This window comes from Bombina bombina, chromosome 3 (genome assembly GCF_027579735.1).
Source record: "Bombina bombina isolate aBomBom1 chromosome 3, aBomBom1.pri, whole genome shotgun sequence".
NCBI lineage: Eukaryota > Metazoa > Chordata > Amphibia > Anura > Bombinatoridae > Bombina > Bombina bombina.
This window is the reverse complement of record NC_069501.1, coordinates 667,378,978-667,403,264: the sequence shown is the minus strand read 5'-3', so window position 1 is coordinate 667,403,264 and position 24,287 is coordinate 667,378,978. Positions and strand designations below refer to the sequence as shown.

The window sequence follows — 24,287 nt, the reverse complement described above, 5'->3', positions numbered from 1 at the left end:
GCCAATAAACATTCTGGAATTGAGAGCAGTTCTCAATGCCCTCCTGGCTTGGCCCCAGTTGACAACTCGGGGGTTCATCAGGTTTCAGTCGGACAACATCACGACTGTAGCTTACATCAACCATCAGGGAGGGACAAGAAGCTCCCTAGCTATGATGGAAGTATCAAAGATAATTCGCTGGGCAGAATCTCACTCTTGCCACCTGTCAGCAATCCACATCCCGGGAGTGGAGAACTGGGAGGCGGATTTCTTAAGTCGTCAGACTTTTCATCCGGGGGAGTGGGAACTTCATCCGGAGGTCTTTGCCCAAATACTTCGACGTTGGGGCAAACCAGAGATAGATCTCATGGCGTCTCGACAGAACGCCAAGCTTCCTCGTTACGGGTCCAGATCCAGGGATCCAGGAGCAGTCCTGATAGATGCTCTGACAGCACCTTGGGACTTCAGGATGGCTTACGTGTTTCCACCCTTCCCGTTGCTTCCTCGATTGATAGCCAGAATCAAACAAGAGAGAGCATCAGTGATTCTAATAGCACCTGCGTGGCCACGCAGGACTTGGTATGCAGACCTGGTGGACATGTCATCCTGTCCGCCTTGGTCTCTACCTCTGAAACAGGACCTTCTGATACAGGGTCCCTTCAAACATCAAAATATGGTGTAAATACCTACATTGGTGTGAATCCAAAGGTTACTCTTGGAGTAAGGTTAGGATTCCTAGGATATTGTCTTTTCTACAAGAAGGTTTAGAAAAGGGTTTATCTGCTAGTTCATTAAAGGGACAGATCTCAGCTCTGTCCATTCTGTTACACAAACGTCTGTCAGAAGTTCCTGACGTCCAGGCTTTTTGTCAGGCTTTGGCCAGGATTAAGCCTGTGTTTAAAACTGTTGCTCCACCATGGAGTTTAAACCTTGTTCTTAATGTTTTACAGGGCGTTCCGTTTGAACCCCTTCATTCCATTGATATAAAGTTGTTATCTTGGAAAGTTCTATTTTTAATGGCTATTTCCTCGGCTCGAAGAGTCTCTGAATTATCAGCCTTACATTGTGATTCTCCTTATTTGATTTTTCATTCGGATAAGGTAGTCCTGCGTACTAAACCTGGGTTCTTACCTAAGGTAGTTACTAACAGGAATATCAATCAAGAGATTGTTGTTCCTTCTTTATGCCCAAATCCTTCTTCAAAGAAGGAACGTCTACTGCACAACCTGGATGTAGTCCGGGCTCTAAAATTTTACTTGCAGGCAACTAAGGAATTCCGACAAACGTCTTCTCTGTTTGTCATTTACTCTGGGCAGAGGAGAGGTCAAAAAGCTTCCGCTACCTCTCTTTCTTTTTGGCTTCGTAGCATAATTCGTTTAGCTTATGAGACTGCTGGACAGCAGCCCCCTGAAAGAATTACAGCTCATTCTACTAGAGCTGTGGCTTCCACTTGGGCCTTCAAGAATGAGGCCTCTGTTGAACAGATTTGCAAGGCTGCAACTTGGTCTTCGCTTCATACTTTTTCCAAATTTTACAAATTTGACACCTTTGCTTCATCGGAGGCTATTTTTGGGAGAAAGGTTCTTCAGGCAGTGGTTCCTTCTGTATAAAGAGTCTGCCTATCCCTCCCGTCATCCGTGTACTTTTGCTTTGGTATTGGTATCCCAGAAGTAATGATGACCCGTGGACTGATCACACTTAACAGAAGAAAACATAATTTATGCTTACCTGATAAATTCCTTTCTTCTGTAGTGTGATCAGTCCACGGCCCGCCCTGTTTTTAAGGCAGGTAAATATTTTTTAATTTATACTCCAGTCACCACTTCACCCTTGGCTTTTCCTTTCTCGTTGGTCCTTGGTCGAATGACTGGGAGTGACGTAGAGGGGAGGAGCTATATGCAGCTCTGCTGGGTGAATCCTCTTGCACTTCCTGTAGGGGAGCAGTTAATATCCCAGAAGTAATGATGACCCGTGGACTGATCACACTACAGAAGAAAGGAATTTATCAGGTAAGCATAAATTATGTTTTTTTACCCCCAAATTGCAAAGTCTAGATCTACCTCTATATCAAAAGCTCTGATTGATTCAATTATTATGAGTTTGGATGGATTGAAATCATTATTTAAATATCACAAAGTTCACTAAATGGTAAAACTATATTCTGGATTGGCAGTGAGACTAAAATCAACCACCAATCTTTGCTTTTCCCAAAAATATTTTTTAAAATGAAAATGTGATGTATTATAATGTAAACGATTTATAATGTTGAGGAACGGTGCCATTCAAACTTAAAGGGACATAAAACCCAAATTTACTCTTTCATGATTCACAGAAACATACAATTTTAAACAACTTTCTAATTTACTTCTATTTTCAAAATGTCTTTGTTTTCTCGTTATCCTTTTTCGAAAAGCAGGGATGTAAGGTTTGGCGCGTGCATGTGTTTGTAGTACTATATGGCAGCAGTTTTGCAACAATGTTATACATTAGAAAGAACACTAGATGGCAGCACTATTTCCTGTCATGTAGGGCTTCAGGCATGTGCAAGCTACCTTCAACAAAGAATAACATGAGAATGAAGCAAATTTGATAATCAAAGTAAACTGGAAACTTTTTTTATAATTGTGTTCTCTAGCTGAATAATTAAAGAAGAACCTTGGGTTTCATGTCTCTTTAATAAACGATTTAATACAAAACACCCCGGGTAACTGATTCTAGTAATTATGTCTTCAATTTAAGATTTGTGATAACCTGCTCAGTGCTTATGCAGGTATAGGACAATGACTTTTTTTCTATTTACAGCTGTGATAGTTCTTCCCCAGTACGCAAAGAAAAGAAAAAGAAGAGTGGCAAAAAGCACAAAAGGGACAGGTAATGTTAAGTGCATTGTCTACTAGTTAATAAGAAGGTGTGCCTATATAGGCAGCTCAATGGCTGAGATTCACTAAGGGAGTGAATGTGTTTTAGGGTCTATTTTACAAGACCAGTTGTCAGCTCAGTATGCACCCAAGGGCTCTAACTGCACTCTCTCATGCCACTCTAATCTTGCACCATAATATAATGAGACTGTGTTTGTCTTGATTTACATTACTGACTAATATCTGTAATATTGATTCATTCAAGTGAGGGACTTCATAACTTGATCTTTCATTAAAATAATGTATTACATTTAATTTTTTATTTTGCACTTCATTTTCCAGTTTTGTTGGCCATGTGTATATATGTTTACATGCAAAATCATGCTTTTTTTGCTTTGCCTTATAGCATAGCTCTAAAGGTTGCCAGTGAATGGAGACTACATTTTCAGGGGAAGACAATAACCAAGGCATGTTAGGTTTTTGTTACACTACTTTTCAGAAGTGCATTGAGTTTTTACTCTGTGTTTAAAGGAATTCATTAAAATGTAAGCCAAAGTTGTTAGTTTCCACCCATATATCCCCTGTGAAATAAAAACAAGTGCAATAAGTATTGACATCACCAACAGAAAGGGGCCATATATGTAAAAAGACATTAATCCTTGTGAGATATTTCAATATCCTCATCAGAGTAGATCATATAAGGAGAACAGACCTATAAACCTTCATAGTTACCACATAGTGGCACCCATTACTTTACAGAGGCTAAAACGTTACCATTATTTCTTCAATATTTAAACAACTAATATAGGAGTTGATCACAATCTATTGGTTGAGGCCTTTTACTCTCTTTTTCTGTCCAATTTTTTTTATTCAGCACAATCACAATTGTACATTTTCAGCTATTTCTAGACCCACAAAGGCATTTTTAGCTGCTCAATAAAAGCCCTTTTTATATTATGGTTTAAAAAGTTCTCAATGATCACAATACATTTTAAAGAGACTTTTCTAAACCTTTTCGAGACCAGGGTCTTTACAGTGCTTGAACCTACATTATAGAACTAACATTCACAAAGGCACAATCCTATTTAGGGGTTAATAATGTAGGCACAAGTACTTTAAAACACACTGTCGTGACTGTGTTTGGACTTAGCATGCATAAAGGAAAGTCCCCAATAAAAACCCAGTCAAAAAGGTACAATCTCATTTGAACTTCTATGCACAATGTGCGAGGGAGCGGTTCATGCTTTACACTTTCAGTACTGTTAAAATAATGAATAAGAAGATATTGTAAGTCCCTCTAATAGAAACCCACAGCCTTAATTTTGTTTTAAAACCGCACCAAACAAAAAAAAGTGCATTTACAATTAATAAAAGTAAATATTGTAAATAAATAATTGACCATATAGTGATTGAGCAATCATGCCCAGTATACCCATCATGCAGGGATACAAATGTTATTCAGATGGTTTAGCAGTAGTGAGAATGGAATTAGATTACAATAGTTTAATTTCACACGTGTTTGCCTTCCACAGTGAACAAAGGGGTTAATTCAGAATCCCTTTACTATAACTCTTCAGCTGGAAAGACTTTCACGGCTGCTGGCTTTTAATGCGCTGATATATTTTGCATTGTGATCACTTGGAAAACACAGCAACCAAAACAACATTTCTGGAGCAAATCACACAGATTGTGATCGACTCCATTGTTTTTAAGAGATACATCTGCATATTATTATGAAGCTTATCTTGGCATCAATCACAATCCTAAAGAAAAATGTATCTAATGTTTTTTCTACAGAAAACCACCTTTGAAGTCTATGGGGATTTTTGCTGATAAATCATTTATTTGATAGTTTTTTTTCTATAGCACTGTTATCAGCCCTCTTTGCTTATAATACATCATTATAGCTAATATTTATATGTTATGCCCATTTAAGGCCAATATTTTACATTACACATCTCTGGATTTCTTTACTATCATAAATGTTAATATTGGGAAAAATATGTATATAAATAAAGAAATATATATACATACATACCAGTTCCAGTGTGGGATCCAACACTTGCTTTTGTACAAAGCCGCAACAGCCGGGGTGCAGTTCAAAGACTCAAATACAATAAATCTCTTTCAGGAACAGCACTCTCCGTTTCTGTAAGTTACTTTATTAGTTAACATTTTTGGGGTTTTGGGCAGTCTGTGTGTTAAAAATGAAAACCACCCAAGCTATAAAAAAATAAAAAAGGAAAAATACAGAAATAAAATAAACAACGCTATCCAAAATAATAAAATTAAACCTAAACTAATACCCCTATAATAATAAAAAAACAAAATAAAAACACCCCCTAATCTAATACTAAAGTACCAATAGCCCTTAAAAGGGCTTTTTGTAGGGCATTGCCCTAAAGAAATCATCTCTTTTACATTAGAAATAAACAAAGCCCCCTAACAGTAAACCCCCCCACCCACTACACCCCCCAAAATAAAAAAAACTAACACTAATAAACCTAAACTACCCATTTCCCCTAAAGGGGCATTTGTATGGGCATTGCCCTAAAGCCCCAGATAGGTACTCTGGGTTTCAGAAGTCGGCGGACTTCTTCCAGGTGGGTCTATCATCTTCATCCACAGTGAAGGCGGCGCGGAATGGAGGTCCGGAGCGGTCTTCCCAGATGTGCCATTCCTCGGCGGTGGTCATCTGTGGCGGCATTGGCGGTCCTCGGCAGCAGTGGCGGTGGTCCTCGGCGGCATAGAGGCTCCTCTTCATCCGATGTCCATGGTATACTAAATATTGAATGCAAGGTACTGGCTGAATTTTTGCTGAATTCAGCCTATTGGCTAAATTTTCACATTTTCTTTTCAAATCAGCCAATAAGATTTTATTAACTCTCATCCTATTTGCTGCTGAATTTTTCAAAACATCCTATAGGATGTTCAAATCAGTCAATAAAATTTGAGTAGCTCTCAGCCTAATTGCCAATAGGATTGAGCTCGCATTCTATTGGCTGTTCCAATCAGCCAATAGAATGCAAGCTCAATCCTATTGGATGATTGCACCAGCCAATAGGATTTTTTCACCTTTAATTCCGATTGGCTGATAGAATTCTATCAGCCAATCGGAATTCAAGGGATGCCATCTTGGATGACGTCACTTAAAGGAACCTTCATTCGGGAAGAAGACTTCGATTGAAGAGGATGCTCCGTGACGGATGTCTTGAAGATGGAGTCGCTCCATGTCGGAAGGATGAAGATAGAAGATGCCGTCTGGATGAAGACTTCTGCCCGTCTGGAGGACCACTTCTGCCGGCTTGGATGAAGACTTCTCCCGGCTTCGTTGAGGACTTCTTGCCGCTTGGATGAAGACTTCTCCCACTTCGTTGAGGATGGATGTCCGGTCTTCAAAACTGTAAGTGGATCTTCGGGGGTTAGTATTAGGCTTTTTTAAGGGTTTATTGGGTGGGTTTTATTTTTAGCTTAGGGTTTGGGCAATTGAAAAAGAGCTAAATGCCCTTTTAAGGGCAATGCCCATACAAATGCCCTTTTCAGGGCAATGGGAAGCTTAGGTTTTTTTTAGTTAGGATTTTATTTGGGGGGTTGGTTGTGTGGGTGATGGGTTTTAGTGTTGGGGGGTTGTATTTTTTTTACAGGTAAAAGAGCTGATTTTTTGAGGCAATGCCCCGCAAAAGGCCATTTTAAGGGCTATTGGTAGTTTAGTTTAGGCTAGGGTTTTTTTTATTTTGGGGGGGCTTTTTTATTTTGATAGGGCTATTAGATTAGATGTAATTAGTTTAGATATCTGATAATGTCTTTTTTTATTTTGTATAATTTAGTGGGGGGGGGTTTGTTGTAATTTAGGTAATTGTATTTAATTTAGGTAATATATTTAATTGTAGTGTAAGGTTAGATGTTAGTGTAAGACAGGTTAGGTTTTATTTGACAGGTAATTTTGTATTTATTTTAACTAGGTAGTAAATAGTTAATAACTATTTACTAACTAGTCTACATAGTTAAAATAAATACAAACTTGCCTGTAAAATAAAAATAAAACCTAAGCTAGATACAATGCAACTATTAGTTATATTGTAGCTAGCTTAGGGTTTATTTTATAGGTAAGTATTTAGTTTTAAATAGGAATTATTTAGGTAATGATAGGAATTTTTATTTAGATTTATTTTAATTATATTTAAGTTAGGGGGTGTTAGGGTTAGGGTTAGACTTAGGTTTAGGGGTTAATAAATTTAGTATAGTGGCAGCGACGTTGGGGGAGGCATATTAGGGGTTAATAAATGTAGTTACGTGGCGGCGATGTTAGGGGCGGCAGATTAGGGGTTAATAATATTTAACTAGTGTTTGCGATGTGGGAGTGTGGCGGTTTAGGGGTTAATATGTTTATTATAGTGGCGGCGACGTTGGGGGTGGCAGATTAGGGGTTAATAAGTGTAGGTAGGTTGCGGCGACATTGGGGGCGGGAGATTAGGGGTTAGTAAATATAATGTAGGTGTTGGCGATGTTGGGGGCAACAGATTAGGGGTTAATAAGTATAATGTAGGTGTCTGCGATGTCGGGGCATTCGATTAGGGGTTAATAAGTATAATGTAGGTGTCGGCGATGTCGGGGACGGCAGATTAGGGGTTAATAAGTGTAAGATTAGGGGTGTTTAGACTCGGGTTCATGTTAGGGTGTTAGAGGTAAACATAAATTTTCTTTCCCCTTAGGAATCAATGGGACTGCGCTACGGAGCTTTTTTTGCAGGTGTTAGACTTTTTTTCAGCCGGCTCTCCCCATTGATGTCTATGGGGAAATCGTGCACGAGCACATAAAACCAGCTCAAAGCAGCGCTGGTATTTGTGTGCGCTATGGAGCTCAACGCTGCCATATTGACTGCTACCGCCGGATTTTTGAAAACCTGTAATAGCAGCGCTATAGGGAGGTGAGCAGTGGAAATAACTTGCATATTAGTACCGAGCCGCTCATAACGCAAAACTCATAATCTAGGCGAGAGTAAAAATTATAATACACCATTTGCATGGATCTCGTAGATCTGTTAAGAAAATTAAATTGATATTCAAATTTTGTAGCATTACACTAAGATAAGCACCAAACAAACACATTTCCTTACCCATCATGTGTACTTATATATGTATATTTTTTAGTCCAATTGTCTGGTGTGATGAAATTGAATGTTATAAATTGGTTATACCGGTTGCAATCATGTACATTTTTAAGGCTGTACGTGTAGTTTGTCTCCATACGTTGTTATCAATTGGAAGTGTTATACTTTGTGCCGGTATGGAGCTCAATTTGCTCTACGCTCACTTCTTGCCTAATAACGGCGGGTTTTGGTAAACCTGTAATACCAGCGCTGTAGGGAAGTGAGCGGTGACAATAACGTGCATGTTAGCACCGCACCCCTCATAACGTAAAACTCATAATCTAGTCGTAAGTTTTTTAAGTTTCTAATTTACTTCTGTTATCAAATTAATGTCATTCTCATGGTATTTTTTGTTGAAGAAATATCTAGGTAGGTAATGTTCACAGGTCTGGAGCACTACATGGTAGGAAAAAGCGCTACCATCTAGTACTCAAATATATAACATTTAGCTGCTTAGATATAGTGCTGCAGTTCTTAACACCCCAGAGCTTAACTCTCTGCTTTTAAACAAAGGATACCAAGAAAACTAAATCATTTTTATAATAGAAGTAAGTTAGAAACTTGTTAAAATGACACACTGTATCTGAACCATGGGTTATCTGAATTAAAAGTACATGCTGTGCCTGAATAAAAGGGATTCATGTCCCTTTAAAGGGACAGTCTAGTCAAAATTAAACTTTCATTATTCAGATACTCAACTTTCCAATTTACTTTTATCCTCAAATTTGCTTTGTTGTCTTGGTATTCTTATTTGAAACAAAACCTAGGTAGGCTCATATGCTAATTTCAAAACCATTGAGGGCTGCCTCTTAAAGTTATCACATGTTTTTTTAAATTCCTTTTCACAACAAAAGACTGATAAGTTCATGTGGGTCATATAGATAACACTGTGTTAATGCACAGGATATTATTTAAGAGTTAGCACAAGACAATACTAAACGGTAGGCTCATATGCTAATTTCAAAACCATTGAGGGCTGCCTCTTAAAGTTATCACATGTTTTTTAAATTCCTTTTCACAACAAAAAACTGATAAGTTTATGTGGGTCATATAGATAACACTGTGTTAATGCACAGGGAGTTATTTAAGAGTTAGCACAAGAAAATACTAAACGCAAGTCAATAGATAATAAACAGTCACAGTCATGTGATCAGGGAGCTGGAAGAAGGTCCTTAGATACAAGGGGGGGTAGTTATCAACGTGTCTACTTTTCCTGCCTTCGCCGGGCCCAATACGCCCGCCTAAGCTCGCCTCACTTCGCCACCGCGGCCCTGCAAAAATTTGCCTAAGTTATCAAAAAAGCTGTCAAAAAGCCGCGCACCAAGTACGGGGCGATAAGCAGCGGACTGTGAGAGTTATCACTCATCCGATCTCGCTGCTCTTCTGCTTTTTTACAGCTTTCTTGCTAGCCTGTCACTAAGCACTGACACTAACTACACTGTTCTACCCCCTATACCGGCGCCCCCGGAGCCACCCCCCCGCAACTCAATAAAGTTATTAACCCCTAAACTGCCGCTCCTAGACCCCGCCGCAACTCTTATAAATGTATTAACCCCTAAAACTGCCGCTCCTAGACCCCGCCGTAACTCTTATAAATGTATTAACCCCTAAACCGCCGCTCCCGGACACCGCCGCAACCTACATTATACCTAGTAACCCCTATCCTGCCCCCCTATACCACCGCCCTCTATAATAAAGTTATTAACCCCTATCCTGCTGATCCCGCACCTCGCCGCAACCAAATAAATAGTTTAACCCCTAAACCGCCGCTCCCTGACCCCGCCGCAACCTATATTACATATTATTAACCCCTATCCTGCCCCCCCTACACCGTCGCCACCTATAATAAATTTATTAACCCCTATCCTGCCCCCCACTACACCGCCGCCACTGTAATAAAATGATTAACCCCTAAACCTAAGTCTAACACTAACCCTAACACCCCCTAACTTAAATATTAATTAAATAAATCTAAATAATATTTATATTATGAACTAAATTAATCCTATTTAAAACTAAATACTTATATATATATATATATATATATTAATAATTACATTGTAGCTATCTTAGTATTTATATTTATTTTACAGGTAACTTTGTATTTATTTTAGCTAGTTAGAATAGTTATTAAATAGTTATTAACTATTTAATAACTACCTAGCTAAAAGAAATACAAAATTACCTGTAAAATAAATCCTAACCTAAGTTACAATTAAACCTAACACTACACTATCATTACATTAATTAAATAAATTACCTACAAATAACTATAATTAAATACAATTACATAAACTAACTAAAGTACAAAAAATAAAAAAAGCTAAGTTACAAAAAATAAAAAAAATAAGTTACAAACATTTAAAAAATATTACAACAATTTTAAGTTACTTACACCTAATCTAAGCCCCCTAATAAAATAACAAAGCCCCCCAAAATAAAAAAATGCCCTACCCTATTCTAAATTAAAAAAGTTCAAAGCTCTTTTACCTTACCAGCCCTTAAAAGGGCCTTTCGTGAGTTATTGAAAAAGGTACTCACATTTGTTGTATTTGTATTTGCTACAACAAATGTGAGTACCTTTTTCAATAACTTACTGACTCACATGTGTCAAGACAATACTAGGCCATATAGGCACCTTTGTCCTTTTATGTTGTTTATCTAGACACCACATCTATACCGGAGTTTGGTCTCCTGGGTGACTATTAGAAATCCCAGACTGCTGCTATAGCACTACTTGAAGTGCCTTCTCAAATGTGAGTTTATACTGTATACTTACACATATCTATCTTCTGGACCAGACAATATTGGGCCATGTGGCGCTTCTGTTTCTTTTTGTCAATCTGATTGGCTGATTGGATCAGCCAATCGGATTGAACTTCAATCTGATTGGCTGATTCCATCAGCCAATCAGATTTTTCCTACCTTAATTCCGATTGGCTGATAGAATCCTATCAGCCAATCGGAATTGAAGGGACGCCATCTTGGATGACGTCCCTTAAAGGAGCCTTCATTCATCGGTAGTCCGTCGGGAAAGAAGGATGTTCCGTTTCGGCGGAATGAAGATGGATCCTGAAGAAGAAGATTGAAGACCCCACTTGGAAGATGACATCGCCCGGATCGAAGACTTCTTCAGCGCCGCTTGGAGGATCACTTCATCGGATGGAAGACTTCTTCAGCGCCGCTTGGAGGATCACTTCATCGGATGGAAGATTTCTTCAGCGCCCCTTGGATGATGACTTCTGCCGCTCCGGATCTCCTCTTCAGTTCCATCGGTGGCTCGGCTGAGTGAAGACGACTAAAGGTAGGATGATCTTCAGGGGGGTAGTGTTAGGTTTTTTTAAGGGGGGTTTGGGTTAGATTAGGGGTATGTGGGTGGTGGGTTTTAATGTTGGGGGGGTTGTATTTTTCTTTTACAGGCAAAAGAGCTGAATTTTTTGGGGCATGCCCCACGAAAGGCCCTTTTAAGGGCTGGTAAGGTAAAAGAGCTTTGAACTTTTTTAATTTAGAATAGGGTAGGGCATTTTTTTTATTTTGGGGGGCTTTGTTATTTTATTAGGGGGCTTAGATTAGGTGTAAGTAGCTTAAAATTGTTGTAATATTTTTAAAATGTTTGTAACTTATTTTTTTTATTTTTTGTAACTTAGCTTTTTTTTATTTTTTGTACTTTAGTTAGTTTATGTAATTGTATTTAATTGTAGTTATTTGTAGTTAATTTATTTAATTAATTTAATGATAGTGTAGTGTTAGGTTTAATTGTAACTTAGGTTAGGATTTATTTTACAGGTAATTTTGTATTTCTTTTAGCTAGGTAGTTATTAAATAGTTAATAACTATTTAATAACTATTCTAACTAGCTAAAATAAATACAAAGTTACCTGTAAAATAAATATAATTCCTAAAATAGCTACAATGTAATTATTAATTACATTGTAGCTATCTTAGGGTTTATTTTACAGGTAAGTATTTAGTTTAAAATAGGAATAATTTATTAAAGTATAGTGTAGTGTTAGGTGTAATTGTAACTTAGGTTAGTTTTTATTTTACAGGTAAATTTCACTTTATTTTAGCTAGGTAAGCTATTAAATAGTTAATAACTATTTAATAGCTATTGTACCTAGTTAAAATAAATTGAAAGGTGCCTGTAAAATAAAAATAAATCCTAAGATAGCTACAATATAATTATTATTTATATTGTAGCTATATTAGGGTTTATTTTATAGGTAAGTATTTAGTTTTAAATAGGATTAACTTAGTTAATAATAGAAATATTATTTAGATTTATTTAATTAATATTTAAGTTAGGGGGGTGTTAGGGTTAGTGTTAGACTTAGGTTTAGGGGTTAATAATTTTATTACAGTGGCGGCGGTGTAGTGGGGGGCAGGATAGGGGTTAATAAATTTATTATAGGTGGCGACGGTGTAGGGGGGGCAGGATAGGGGTTAATAAATTTAATATAGGTTGCGGCGGGTTCAGGGAGCGGCGGTTTAGGGGTTAAACTATTTATTTATTTGCGGCGAGGTGCGGGATCAGCAGTATAGGGGTTAATAACTTTATTATAGAGGGCGATGGTATAGGGGGGCAGGATAGGGGTTACTAGGTATAATGTAGGTGGCAGCGGTGTCCGGGAGCGGCGGTTTAGGGGTTAATACATTTATAAGACTTGCGGCGGGGTCTAGGAGCGGCTGTTTAGGGGTTAATACATTTATAAGACTTGCGGCAGGGTCTAGGAGCGGCGGTTTAGGGGTTAGTAACTTTATTTAGTTGCGGGGGGCTCCGGTATAGGGGGTAGAACAGTGTAGTTTAGTGTGAGTGCTTAGTGACAGGCTAGCAAGAAAGCTGTCAAACAGCCGAAAAGCAGCGAGATCGGATGAGTGATAACTCTCACAGTCCGCTGCTCATCGCCCCGCGGCTTTTTGACAGCTTTATTTGATTACTTAGGCGTATTTTTTCAGGTCCGCGGCGGCGAAGGTAGGCGAGCTTAGGCGGGCGTATTGGGCCGGCGAAGGCAGGAAAGTTGACACGTTGATAACTACCCCCCTATGACTTAGATGATACATCGCACTTATTTGATTCTTACTGTAATTTTTTTAATTAGTTGTTCATTTTTTTAAGTGTTACTTAGGAAACATTTTTACACAATAAGTGTCACATGCTTTCTCAAAAGAATGAAGTGAAAAGATGATATGAAATATAACAGCAACAAATTTTTTTTTTAAAATAATTTACAAATATAAATTATAAGCTGCTTAGTATATATTTTTATTTAGTGATGCAAGTTGAAACCTCAATATGTGCAAAATAAAGGTGTATAACGAGCACTGCTTTTTTAGTGCTACTCCATGGCAACTAACACCTGACTCTAATAGTCTCTTAAACAGTCCTCTAATGCTACTTGCGAGGCGTCACATCAGATGGAGCATGGTTCTTTGTCATCATGCGTTCAACTTGTTGAAGAACTGATAAGCCTCCTCATCATTTATATCTAGGAAAAGATGTATCCTTATATTGTATCTCCCTTTACAGCAGAGGATGTTGATGAGCCTGTAGATGACAGAACATAAAATACAGATATAGATGTATCTATAGTGCTACTAGGTATTTGCCACAATGATAACACTTAAATACTTTCATTCTGAGCAAATGTATGTATTTGGACTCATTTCCAAGCATGATTGAAAGATTTTAACTGTATGTAAATTTAAATAAATGTGTCACATCTCAGTTGTTTGTCTAAAGCTTTTCCTACTAAGCTTCTATAGTCGTGAAAAACAAAAATGTTGTGAATCTGAACTAACTAAAAGGTAATAATAATGTTCTAAAGATGAGTGCAATAGGTTCTTATAAATAAGACTGTAATGAGAACAAAACAATGGCACTGCATCTGTGTGATTCTAGACTCTTATACCTCATACATTTTCCCCAGTACTAGAGGATAGATGAAATAGGTTGTGTTGCTGTGTATTAAAAATATATCTTGCAAACAAAAGAGGGTTAGAGACCCCCCAGAAAAGAATACACTATGGGAACGATTTATGAATGTGCGAGCAAACATGATACGATGTAGCTTATAATGTCCGTCGCACATCGATAAATGTTGACAGCATACGCTGTCGACATTTTTAATTGCACAAGCAATTCTTGTGAACTGCATGTGCAATGCCGCCCCCTGCAGATTTGCGGCCAATCGGCCGCTAGCAGGGGGTGTCAATCAGCCCGATCGTATAGGATTGGGCGGATTGATGTCCACAGCTTCAGAGCAGGTGGACAAGTTATGGAACAGCGGTCTTTAGACCGCTGCTTTATAACTGGTGTTTCCGGTGAGCCTGAAGGCTCGCGCGGAAACAGGGGCATCAAGCTCCAGTCGGAGCTTGATAATTCAGCCGCTAAGTAGCACTCAAGAGTCAGTTAACTACACTTAGGATGAAATTGTTAAATCAACTCAATATATTATATTATTATAAAATCAACATGGGAAAAACTCAATAAAAACACACATGGGAGAGGCTATTTCCATATCATTGCTTGCTGAGTATATCAAAATATAGATAAACTAAGTTAATGGTGATTTAGTGTAGTTACAAAATAGAGAGTGATGGGTGTCGCAAGTAGGTCCAGCTGCTTAATAGTTGACAAACATTGGGCACAATTTAATTGTATGCTATGTTAGAAATCAGGAGATAAGATTATAAGGGGTTACAGAAACAGTGTGTTTATGTTCACTTGTGGGTTAATATCTGGTAGATGCAAGGTTACAGAGAATCACTGATATCCATATGTTATATTCCCCACTGATCTGTTTCAGGTGCTTGTATTTGGTGTGTCAAAAATACCAACCTTTTAGCATAAGCGGCGAAATACTTTCAGTATATAGATATCACAATGATATTCCCTGAAATTGCCACTTGCTTAAAGTGATGGTAAATTTGCCTCCATAACTTTACATATTTTGAAGTGCAACTGCGCATGCGCAACTCAATACGCTATTTGCGCAACTAAAACAGTGAGGCCGCTAACGGGTACAGGTATTTAGTAGCGCAAATAGCGTATTGAGTTGCGCATGCGCAGTTGCATTTCCAGGCAGAGTTACAAGCACGGGATCGTGCTGTGAGTAAAATCCATGGGGCGCATGGTGAGGCTCCTATTGGCTGAAAGAGATGCCAATCAAATACTACACTGTGAAAATCTCTGACAGGGGCTGTATAAAATCAGGTAACGGAGCCTGAAAAAAACGCTGATTTTTAGAAGTTTAATTGAGTTTTGAAATAAATAAGCAGATCAATATGTTAGTAATGACAAGAGCTTTCAGAATATGTAAAGTTATGGAGGCAACTTTACCATCACTTTAATCTTACTATGGCAATATAAACAGCTAAATAGGAAATTTTAACATCGGTAATTATAAACCATATGCTGCATTAATATATTTGCTTTACCTATTGTTACATATGTAACCCAGCTGATTATGTTACTTTGCCTGTGCAACTCTGTATCAGTTAGCGACTGCTAATATTTACATTCCAATTATGGTTGTATTTAACTGTTAAGTTATCCACGGAATGTTATATGTGAATAGACCTTTAAGTTGGTGATATTTGATAACTGATCGTGCAATAAAAAATATGCCCCCCTTATGCTGTTCGGTATAAGATATTGCCCAGTGTGCTACTCCGTTTGTAGTAGCTTAACCCCCTCTATCTGCAACATAATTTAAATCAATGTACTTATTACACCATACATCGCCAGTAGCGGTATAACTTAGCAAGAAAATGTAAACAAATGTAAAGAGGCATATTTATCAAAGTGCGAGCGGACATAATGAGATGTAGTGTATCATGTCCGCTGCACATCAATAAATGCAGACAGCATTGGGTTGATTTCTCGATCGGGTTGATTTCTGTTCACCGTCTCAGAGCAGACGGACAAGTTATGGAGCAGCGGTCTTTAGACCGCTGCTTCATAACTTCTGTTTCCGGTGAGCCTTCAGGAGCTTGATCCTTCGGCCCCTAAGTCTGCATCCGACTGCTAATTAAAACACAGGCGTTCCTATGAATCCTCACCAAATCCCTAATGAATCCTTAACATGTTTTGCTGCTGCCGACTTTGTCAAAGTTTGTCTGATAAATAAGAGTTGGGCCCTGTAACCTAGGTTTAAAAAATGCAGCAAAACAAAAAGCTGATTTAGACACTTTGGGGTAGATTTATTAAGCAGCGGATGCTGCTTTCTACCCGCGATGTTTCGGCTTGCCTGAAACATAGGTTAAGAAGCAGCGGTCATAAGACCGCTGCTCCTTGACTCCTCATGGCAGACTGCAATCATCCCCATTCGACCCTGCTAGCGACCGATTGGCTGCGAATGTGCAGGGGGCGGCATTGCACAAGCATTTCACCAGAAATCCTTGTGCAATGTTAAATGCCGACAGGGTATGCCATTTGATAAATCGGCCCCTTGGAAGCAAGTCAGTGGCGTCACTAGGGTTGGTGTCACCCGGTGCGGTAAGTCATGGTGTCACCCCCCCCCCCCCAGAAAGCAGACACACACAAAAACACAGGCAAGCACACATACAAACACTCAGACACACTTAAAAACATATTCAGATGCACACACAAACACTCGGAAACACACTCAGACACACACACAAAAACACACACAAAAACACTGAGACACACAAAAACTCAGACACACACATACAAAATATGTAAACTGCACTGCATTAATTATGAAGCTCATGCCTAGAACTGCTCCCTGGCTCAGCAGAGCATCAAATGAAAGATAAACAGAGCACTCTAAAATAAATCACTGAAGAAAAGGTTTAGGGGCGCAAACTATGAAAATTCTGCTCTCTGACTCTGTTCCAAGTCTGTCAGTGCACAGCCCTGGGCCGCATGTCACTGAGCAGTGAGCACAGATAGGCAGGCAGGTTTAGGCTAGCAGCGCAACTTTGCAAGCCCCACGGCACACCCACAACATTCATAGTGAAATTGGGCAGGGGAGGAGCAAAGTACAAACAAGCAAAAGCAGCCGGGAAAACTATTTGTTGAAATTGCAGCACTGGCTCAAGGGGCAAATAAATTGTGTGTCTACAACTTCCCCAGTCCCACTAATGTTCACAAATGCCAGCCTCTAATAAAATAATCTATGCATCTCAACATTGGATTTCTTTGAATTTCAATAAAATGTAAAAAAAAAAAAAAAAAAAAAAAATTTTTTTGGTGTCACCCCCTGGAGGGTGTCACTCAGGTGCGGGCCTCACTGACGCCACTGAAGCAAGTTAAAGAATTTCCATTTTGGCCTCTTTAGGGAGCATAGGGCAAGCACATTTTTTTACCCAAAGCAGGAGGTATTCATTGTCCCTTTAAGCCTTTTTGACAATTCCATACTATACAGAAAAATATTGTATTATTGGAAGTTTATTATTTTTTATTGAATTTTCAAAAATAATAGAATGTAAAAAAAATAAATATAAAGAAAAGACTAATAAAATGCAATCAAAACTAACTTTTTTTCTGTCTCATATTTTTGTTGTCATTTTTGAAAAAACCACATGCATATGAACATATATAACTAAGCCAGGAGAAGGGCAGTTCACAATTGCTTAGTATAGGCAAAAGGGCATGATAAATATTTAACCAAATGCAGGAATTGAACTTCTTTAAAAAAAAATGTTAAAAAGAAAATCAGAATTGTTTGAAATAAATACAAGAATTTGGGAAGTATATTATGGCCCAGCCATATATATCAGAAACATTTTTATTGTTATTTTTGCAAAAAAAATAACAGAGAACAAAAAAACAAATCAAGACTCAAATGCAAATCCATCTTTTTTATAAGGCTCATATGGGTGTCAAATCTCTGATTCATTTTATGTAACTACTGATTCTATTTTGTGAATTATGACTGCTAATTAGTTTCATTTAGTATTGTGTCTGTTTGCTCAGTTCTCAAGTTTGTTTTGTTAAATAATTCATGACAACAAAAAAAAACATTTGGTTAATAAAAAATACATAAGCTAATCTAATATTCAGTGAGTGATTCTGATTGTGCTTAATACAAAAGCAATTCAACATTTTTTTCCAAAAGAAAGAAAATGAGTAGTGCAATCATTATATACAGACTTTGGTTAACAATTACCTTCTAAAGATATTAAAATATGTAAAATAATAAAAAAAGGCAAACATGGACACCTGATAATGGCTTAAATTAGTATAGTGCTATTAATAGCATAGGGCGCGCTATCCATATTGCTACCCTGCACTAAGAATAGCGCACAATCTGATATTACTAGTCAATGGTTAAAAAGATTTACCAAAGAATCTTAATGAGGCCAACATATTTTTTATTTTTTTTAGCAGGCCCTATATTTTCAATGGATATCACAGAGTGCACTATCATAGCTCATGTTACAAGTGATGAGTTATGTTTTGCACTTGGGCGCAATACGTAACAATACAAATGGAGACCTGAAATAGAGTGTTAAGGCTAGAATAACTGCATAACAAAACACATGTATAATATAATAAAATTAAGTACAGTATTTCACTTATTCCACATATTAAGGGCCAGATTACAAGTAAAGTAAGCTTTTTGTGCTTGTTGGGTTGCCCTCATATTATGAGTTTCAATTAAACTGTTTTCACTCTCATGCTAACCCGACAAGCGCAAAAAGCCAAAGTTAGAATATTGTGCCATGTATTTCCCCATAGAAGTCAATAGAGAAAAAAGTGGGGGGGGGGGGAACTAACCCCACTCTCGCACAAACCCGATTACATAGCCTCATTTGTGCTAACCCAATATGAAAATATTAATATTTCACATTCCAATGTTCTGCACATAGAAGATTATGTTCTATTTATTTGTAAATACATATTTCATCATTTATCTAATGGTATTTTGGTACAATATATACAGTGCCCTCCACTAATATTGTCACCCTTGATAAATATAAGCAAAGAAGGCTGTGAAAAATTATCTTTATTGTTTAACCTTTTGATCTTTTGTTAAAAAAATACACAAACATATTCTGCTCTCATTGATATTAAACAATTGCAAACACAACACACATATATGTGTGGCACAATTATTGGCACACAAGCACAACCTGCATGCCCCTGTGTGCTGCTTTTCAAATTAAATTCAACTAAGAGTATAGGACACTTAAAATGTATCCTCCCGTTATACACTCTGTGTTTATTGTTCTGTCCAACAAAGTCACCATGAAGTAACAAAACTACCACAGAAACAGTAACATCCATTAAACCCTTAACGACATACGTCGTACAGGGTACGTCTTGCACAAACTGGTCTTTAAAGACCAGCGACGTACCCTGTACGACGTTGGGGTTGAAAGCGGCTGGAAGCGATCCTGATTGCTTCCAGCCGCTTTCCGGTTATTGCAGTGATGCCTCGATATCGAGGCATCACTGCAATAACATTTTTCCCCATCCGATGCAGAGAGAGCCACTCTGTGGCCCCTTTCTGCACCGGACATCGGTGGCTGCAATCGTTGGTGGGTGGGAGGCGGGTGGGCGGCCATCAATGGATTTCTAAGAGCAGTGGTGGGCGGGATCGTGGGCAGGGTAGCTAGGGGGCGCGCACGGACACGTGCGCGTACACGGGGGAGGCGGGCGATCACGTGCACGGGGAGGGGGCGGGTGTGAACCATTACACTATGGAACAGTTAGTTAGAGGGAGAGAGGAGGAATAAAAATGTATTAAAAATTATAAAAATAATCGAAGTGATCTGGGAGGAGGTGGGGGTTTAGTCTTTAGGGGGGGAAGCTACACTACAGAAAAGTGGGGGAAAAATTTAAAAATATATATTTTTTTGTAAACTGGATACTGGCAGACAGCTGCCAGTACCCAAGATGGCGCCCAATAATGTAGAGGGGGAGGGTTAGAGAGCTGTTTGGGGGGGGATCAGGGAGGTTTGGGGCTAAGGGGGATCCTACACAGCAGCATATGTAAATATGCTATAAAAAAATATACCTTTTATTTTAGTACTGGCAGACTTTCTGCCAGTACTTAAGATGGCGGGGACAATTTTGGGGTGGGGGAGGGAAGAGAGCTGTTTGGGAGGGATCAAGGGGTCTGATGTGTCAGGTGGGAGGCTGAGCTCTACACTAAAGCTAAAATTAACCCTGCAAGCTCCCTAATTAACCCCTTCACTGCTAGACATAATACACGTGTAATGTGCAGCGGCATTTAGCAGCCTTCTAATTACCAAAAAGCATCGCCAAAGCCATATATGTCTGCTATTTCTAAACAAAGGGGATCCCAGAGAAGCATTTACAACCATTTGTGCCATAATTGCACAAGCTGTTTGTAAATAATTTCAGTGAGAAACCTAAAATTGCGAAAAAATTTAAGTTTTTTTTTAATTTGATCGCATTTGGCGGTGAAATGGTGGCATTAAATATACCAAAATGGGCCTAGATCAATACTTTGGGTTGTCTACTACACTACACTAAAGCTAAAATTAACTCTACAAGCTCCCTACATGCTCCCTAATTAACCCCTTCACTGCTGGGCATAAAACACGTGTGGTACGCAGTGGCATTTAGCAGCCTTCTAATTACCAAAAAGCAACGCCAAGGCCATATAAGTCTGCTATTTCTGAACAAACGGGATCCCAGAGAAGCATTTACAACCATTTATGCCATAATTGCATAAGTTGTTTGTAAATAATTTCTGTGAGAAACCTAAAGTTTGTGAAAAAAATTGTGAAAAAGTGAAAAAAAAATTTATTTGATCGCATTTGGCGGTGAAATGGTTGCATGAAATATACCAAAATGGGTCTAGATCAATACTTTGGGATGTCTTCTAAAAAAAAATATATACATGTCAAGGGATATTCAGGGATTCCTGACAGATATCAGGGTTCCAATGTAACTAGCTCTCATTTTGAAAAAAAGTGGTTTTGAAATAGCAAAGTGCTACTTGTATTTATTGCCCTATAACTTGCAAAAAAGCAAAGAACATGTTAACATTGGGTATTTCTATACTCAGGACAAAATTTGGAAACTATTGAGCATGGTTGTTTTTTGGTGGTTGTAGATGTGTAACAGATTTTGGGGGTCAAAGTTAGAAAAAGTGTGTTTTTTTCCATTTTTTTCCTCATATTTTATAATATTTTTAATAGTAAATTATAAGATATGATGAAAATAATTATGTCTTTAGAAATTCCATTTAGTGGCGAGAAAAACGGTATATAATATGTATGGGTACAGTAAATGAGTAAGAGGAAAATTACAGCTAAACACAAACACAGCAGAAATGTAAAAATAGCCCTGGTCCTTAACCCCTTAAGGACCAGCGACGTACCCTGTATGTCGCTGGCCTTTTTTTGGGACTTGAATGTTTTATAGTGCGGTCTTGCCACCAACGTTGAGACTGCTCTATTCCACAAAGCCTGCTGGAGGGAGGGGATTAATAGCGTGTTCTTGCTAGACTTGTGCTATTATGTCCTGAAAAAACCCTTAACGACCAGTGACATACAGGGTACATTGTGGTCATAAAGGGGTTAAGGGAAAGAAATTGAAATATGGCCTTGGTCCTTAAGGGGTTAAAGGTTGGGGAATGTGTAATACAAAGGAAAGATAACACCGTAACCACTGTAGTGGTGTGTGACTCACTGTTCAGAAGAGGGATAACGATCTGGGGAAACAAAGAGGTTGTCTCAAGAGTTCCTCCGGTTATCTCTTAACCTTTGCATACTTTTGTCCCCTCATCAAGTTTTTGAGTTCCACTTGTAATCTGGCCCTAAACTCCGCTAGAAGTTAGGTTTTTGCACTCATCATGAAGCGCTCGTATTAAAAGCTGAAAGTAAAATGTTTTCACTGACACACTAACCTGATGTGTGCAAAAAGCCAGACTTAGAATATTGTGATCACGGTAATGTAATTCCCCCAAAGAAGTCAATGGAGAAAAAAATGGAAAAAAGTCACCATACTCGCTTGTAAACCCAATCGCATATTCTCGTGTGCGCTAACCGAACATGAAATTATGAACATTTCACATTCCAATGTTCTTCACATAGCAGAAAAAGTTTTATTTATTCATAAATACATATATATGATAGTATCTTTGTACAATATATATCTATTGTACATTTTTTATTTTCTAAAACCTGATATCTTATATCTTTGAGCCCATAACTTTTTTGGTGCAATATATTTTTTTTATTTTAATAATTTTGTTACATAGTGTTAGTATGAGTGTTACTGTACTTTTTAATGTATTTTTAATGTGTTTTGTGACACTTTTCTTTTTTGCGAAACAGTTAACCAGAGCTCTGAGGATGTATAAATCATTCTAAATGTGTAAATTGTGATTGCGCTCACACGTTTGCGATCACTTTCAACTTGTAATGCGAGTGCTAAACCCAATGCATGCAAACACCCGTGATAAACCCCTTTTTGCTTGTGCATAACTGTTAGCATGCCACTCATAATCTGGCCCTTAATGGATATGGTATACAACAAGGTGTTGTCCTGGAAGGGCTCAAAGGTGTATATATTTGTGTGTGTGTTTTTTTATGCGTACATATATATATATATATATATATATATATATATAAACAGTATGTATGTGTGTGCACATACATACTGTACATACACATACATATGTACACACACATACAAATATATACACACACATACACATATATACATACACACATACACATATAGTTAAAAGAAGTGCGTGGGTCTAGCGCTAGTATAGGCACCTACAGCTCTCTCCAAAAAGGATGCCTAGCCAACCTCAAAAAAATGCAAAATACAATTCTGGTATGGATAGAGCACCAAAAGGCAGAGGTGAATCAAGACAGTGAACTTCAATATTAAACTATAAAATCTTCTATATACTCAAAGTTAAAGTAGTGATGAAACGGGTAATAATAAATATGAAAAAACTCAACATATAAAGGTGAGCACTGGCTGGATGATAGAGCCTATAATATAGTGGGTCCAAACACATGTCAAAGTGGCAGGGAGTCGATACAAGTTATAGACTTAGCTACAGGATAGTCTAACAGGGATATTGGGTTATCAGATGTTGGTGATATTCCCATATAGTATATAAAAAAAGTATATAAAAAGGTATATAAAAGTAGGGGATACAGAAGTGTAGAGATACAAAAACATGCGTGTCAGACTTGTTTGTCTGAAACTTTTAGTTGGCAGACCGACCTGTCTAAACAGTGTAATTAGCTGTAAAATTACACAGGAAAAAAGAGCAACATAATTAGTGTATGTTGGATAAAGCTACATAGATAGTGTAGTACAGGAGAGGTTCAGCAGAGTGCAATAAAATGAGAGATTCTATAGCTCAGAGTTCTATTATGGCTATTGGATGTGGTGACACCATTAGTAAAGTGACGTCATTAGAATTTTTGACATCATAGAAAAATTGACATCAAATAAAAAATTGACATCATTAAAAATTTTATGCCATCATTAAAAAGTTGACCTCATTAAAAAATTTACATCATTAAAAAGTTGTTAGTGACATTATTTAGATTGTATGTATATATATGTGACCTCCCTCAGAGGTATAACCGAGGGGCTCCCCTAATTATTTTCTGAGTTGTAAAAGGTGTATCAGATCTTCTTTATTGTTAAGCCCTTTGGGATAAAGGCTGTCTAATGTGAATATCCATTTTGATTCTGTATAAAGTAGTTTTTGCTCATAATTTCCACCTCTCCAATTTCTGTCAACTTTTTGTATCCCAAAAAACGTCAAATCTTTGACATTTCCACCATGTTTCAATGTAAAGTGCCAAGAATGCAGTGTCTGCATTCTTTTTTTCAATACATAATATGTGTTCCCTCATTCTGTCCCTTAGCATTCTAGAGGTCTGCCCTATATATTGTAGGCCACAGGGACATTGTATTATATAAATGATACCTCTGTCTCCACATCTGATTAGGTTATGGATGTTATACTTGTCTTTTTTTGAACTTGAAGAAAATTGACTAATCTTAAGACCATTTTTGCAGGACTTACAGCTCGGACACGGAAAAAAGCCCTTTATGTTTTTGCCACATACATCTGTCGTGTTATGTCTTTTTTGGCCCGGGACACTAGGGGCTATCATATTCTTCAAGTTATTTGCTTTCCTGTAAATAAACTTGGATTGGGAGTAAGTTTTTCTCCTATTATATCGTCCTCTTTGAGTAATGGCCAATGCCGTTTAATTATTTTCTCAATTATATGTTTATTCTCACAATATTGGGTGATCATTGGGGCATCTATGATGACATCTGAATCTGGTTTGGTGTGTCTGGTTTTATATTTCAT

At 37.8% G+C, this 24,287-nt stretch overlaps 1 protein-coding gene across 1 annotated transcript in view; it reads left to right on the top strand.

The window, feature by feature from the left end:
• Positions 1 to 24,287, top strand: part of SRRM3 (serine/arginine repetitive matrix 3) — a 352,152-nt gene that overhangs the window by 252,803 nt on the left and 75,062 nt on the right. The window contains 1 exon segment of the mRNA XM_053707414.1: positions 2,756 to 2,850. Coding sequence (XP_053563389.1) covers positions 2,756 to 2,850 — 95 coding nt within the window.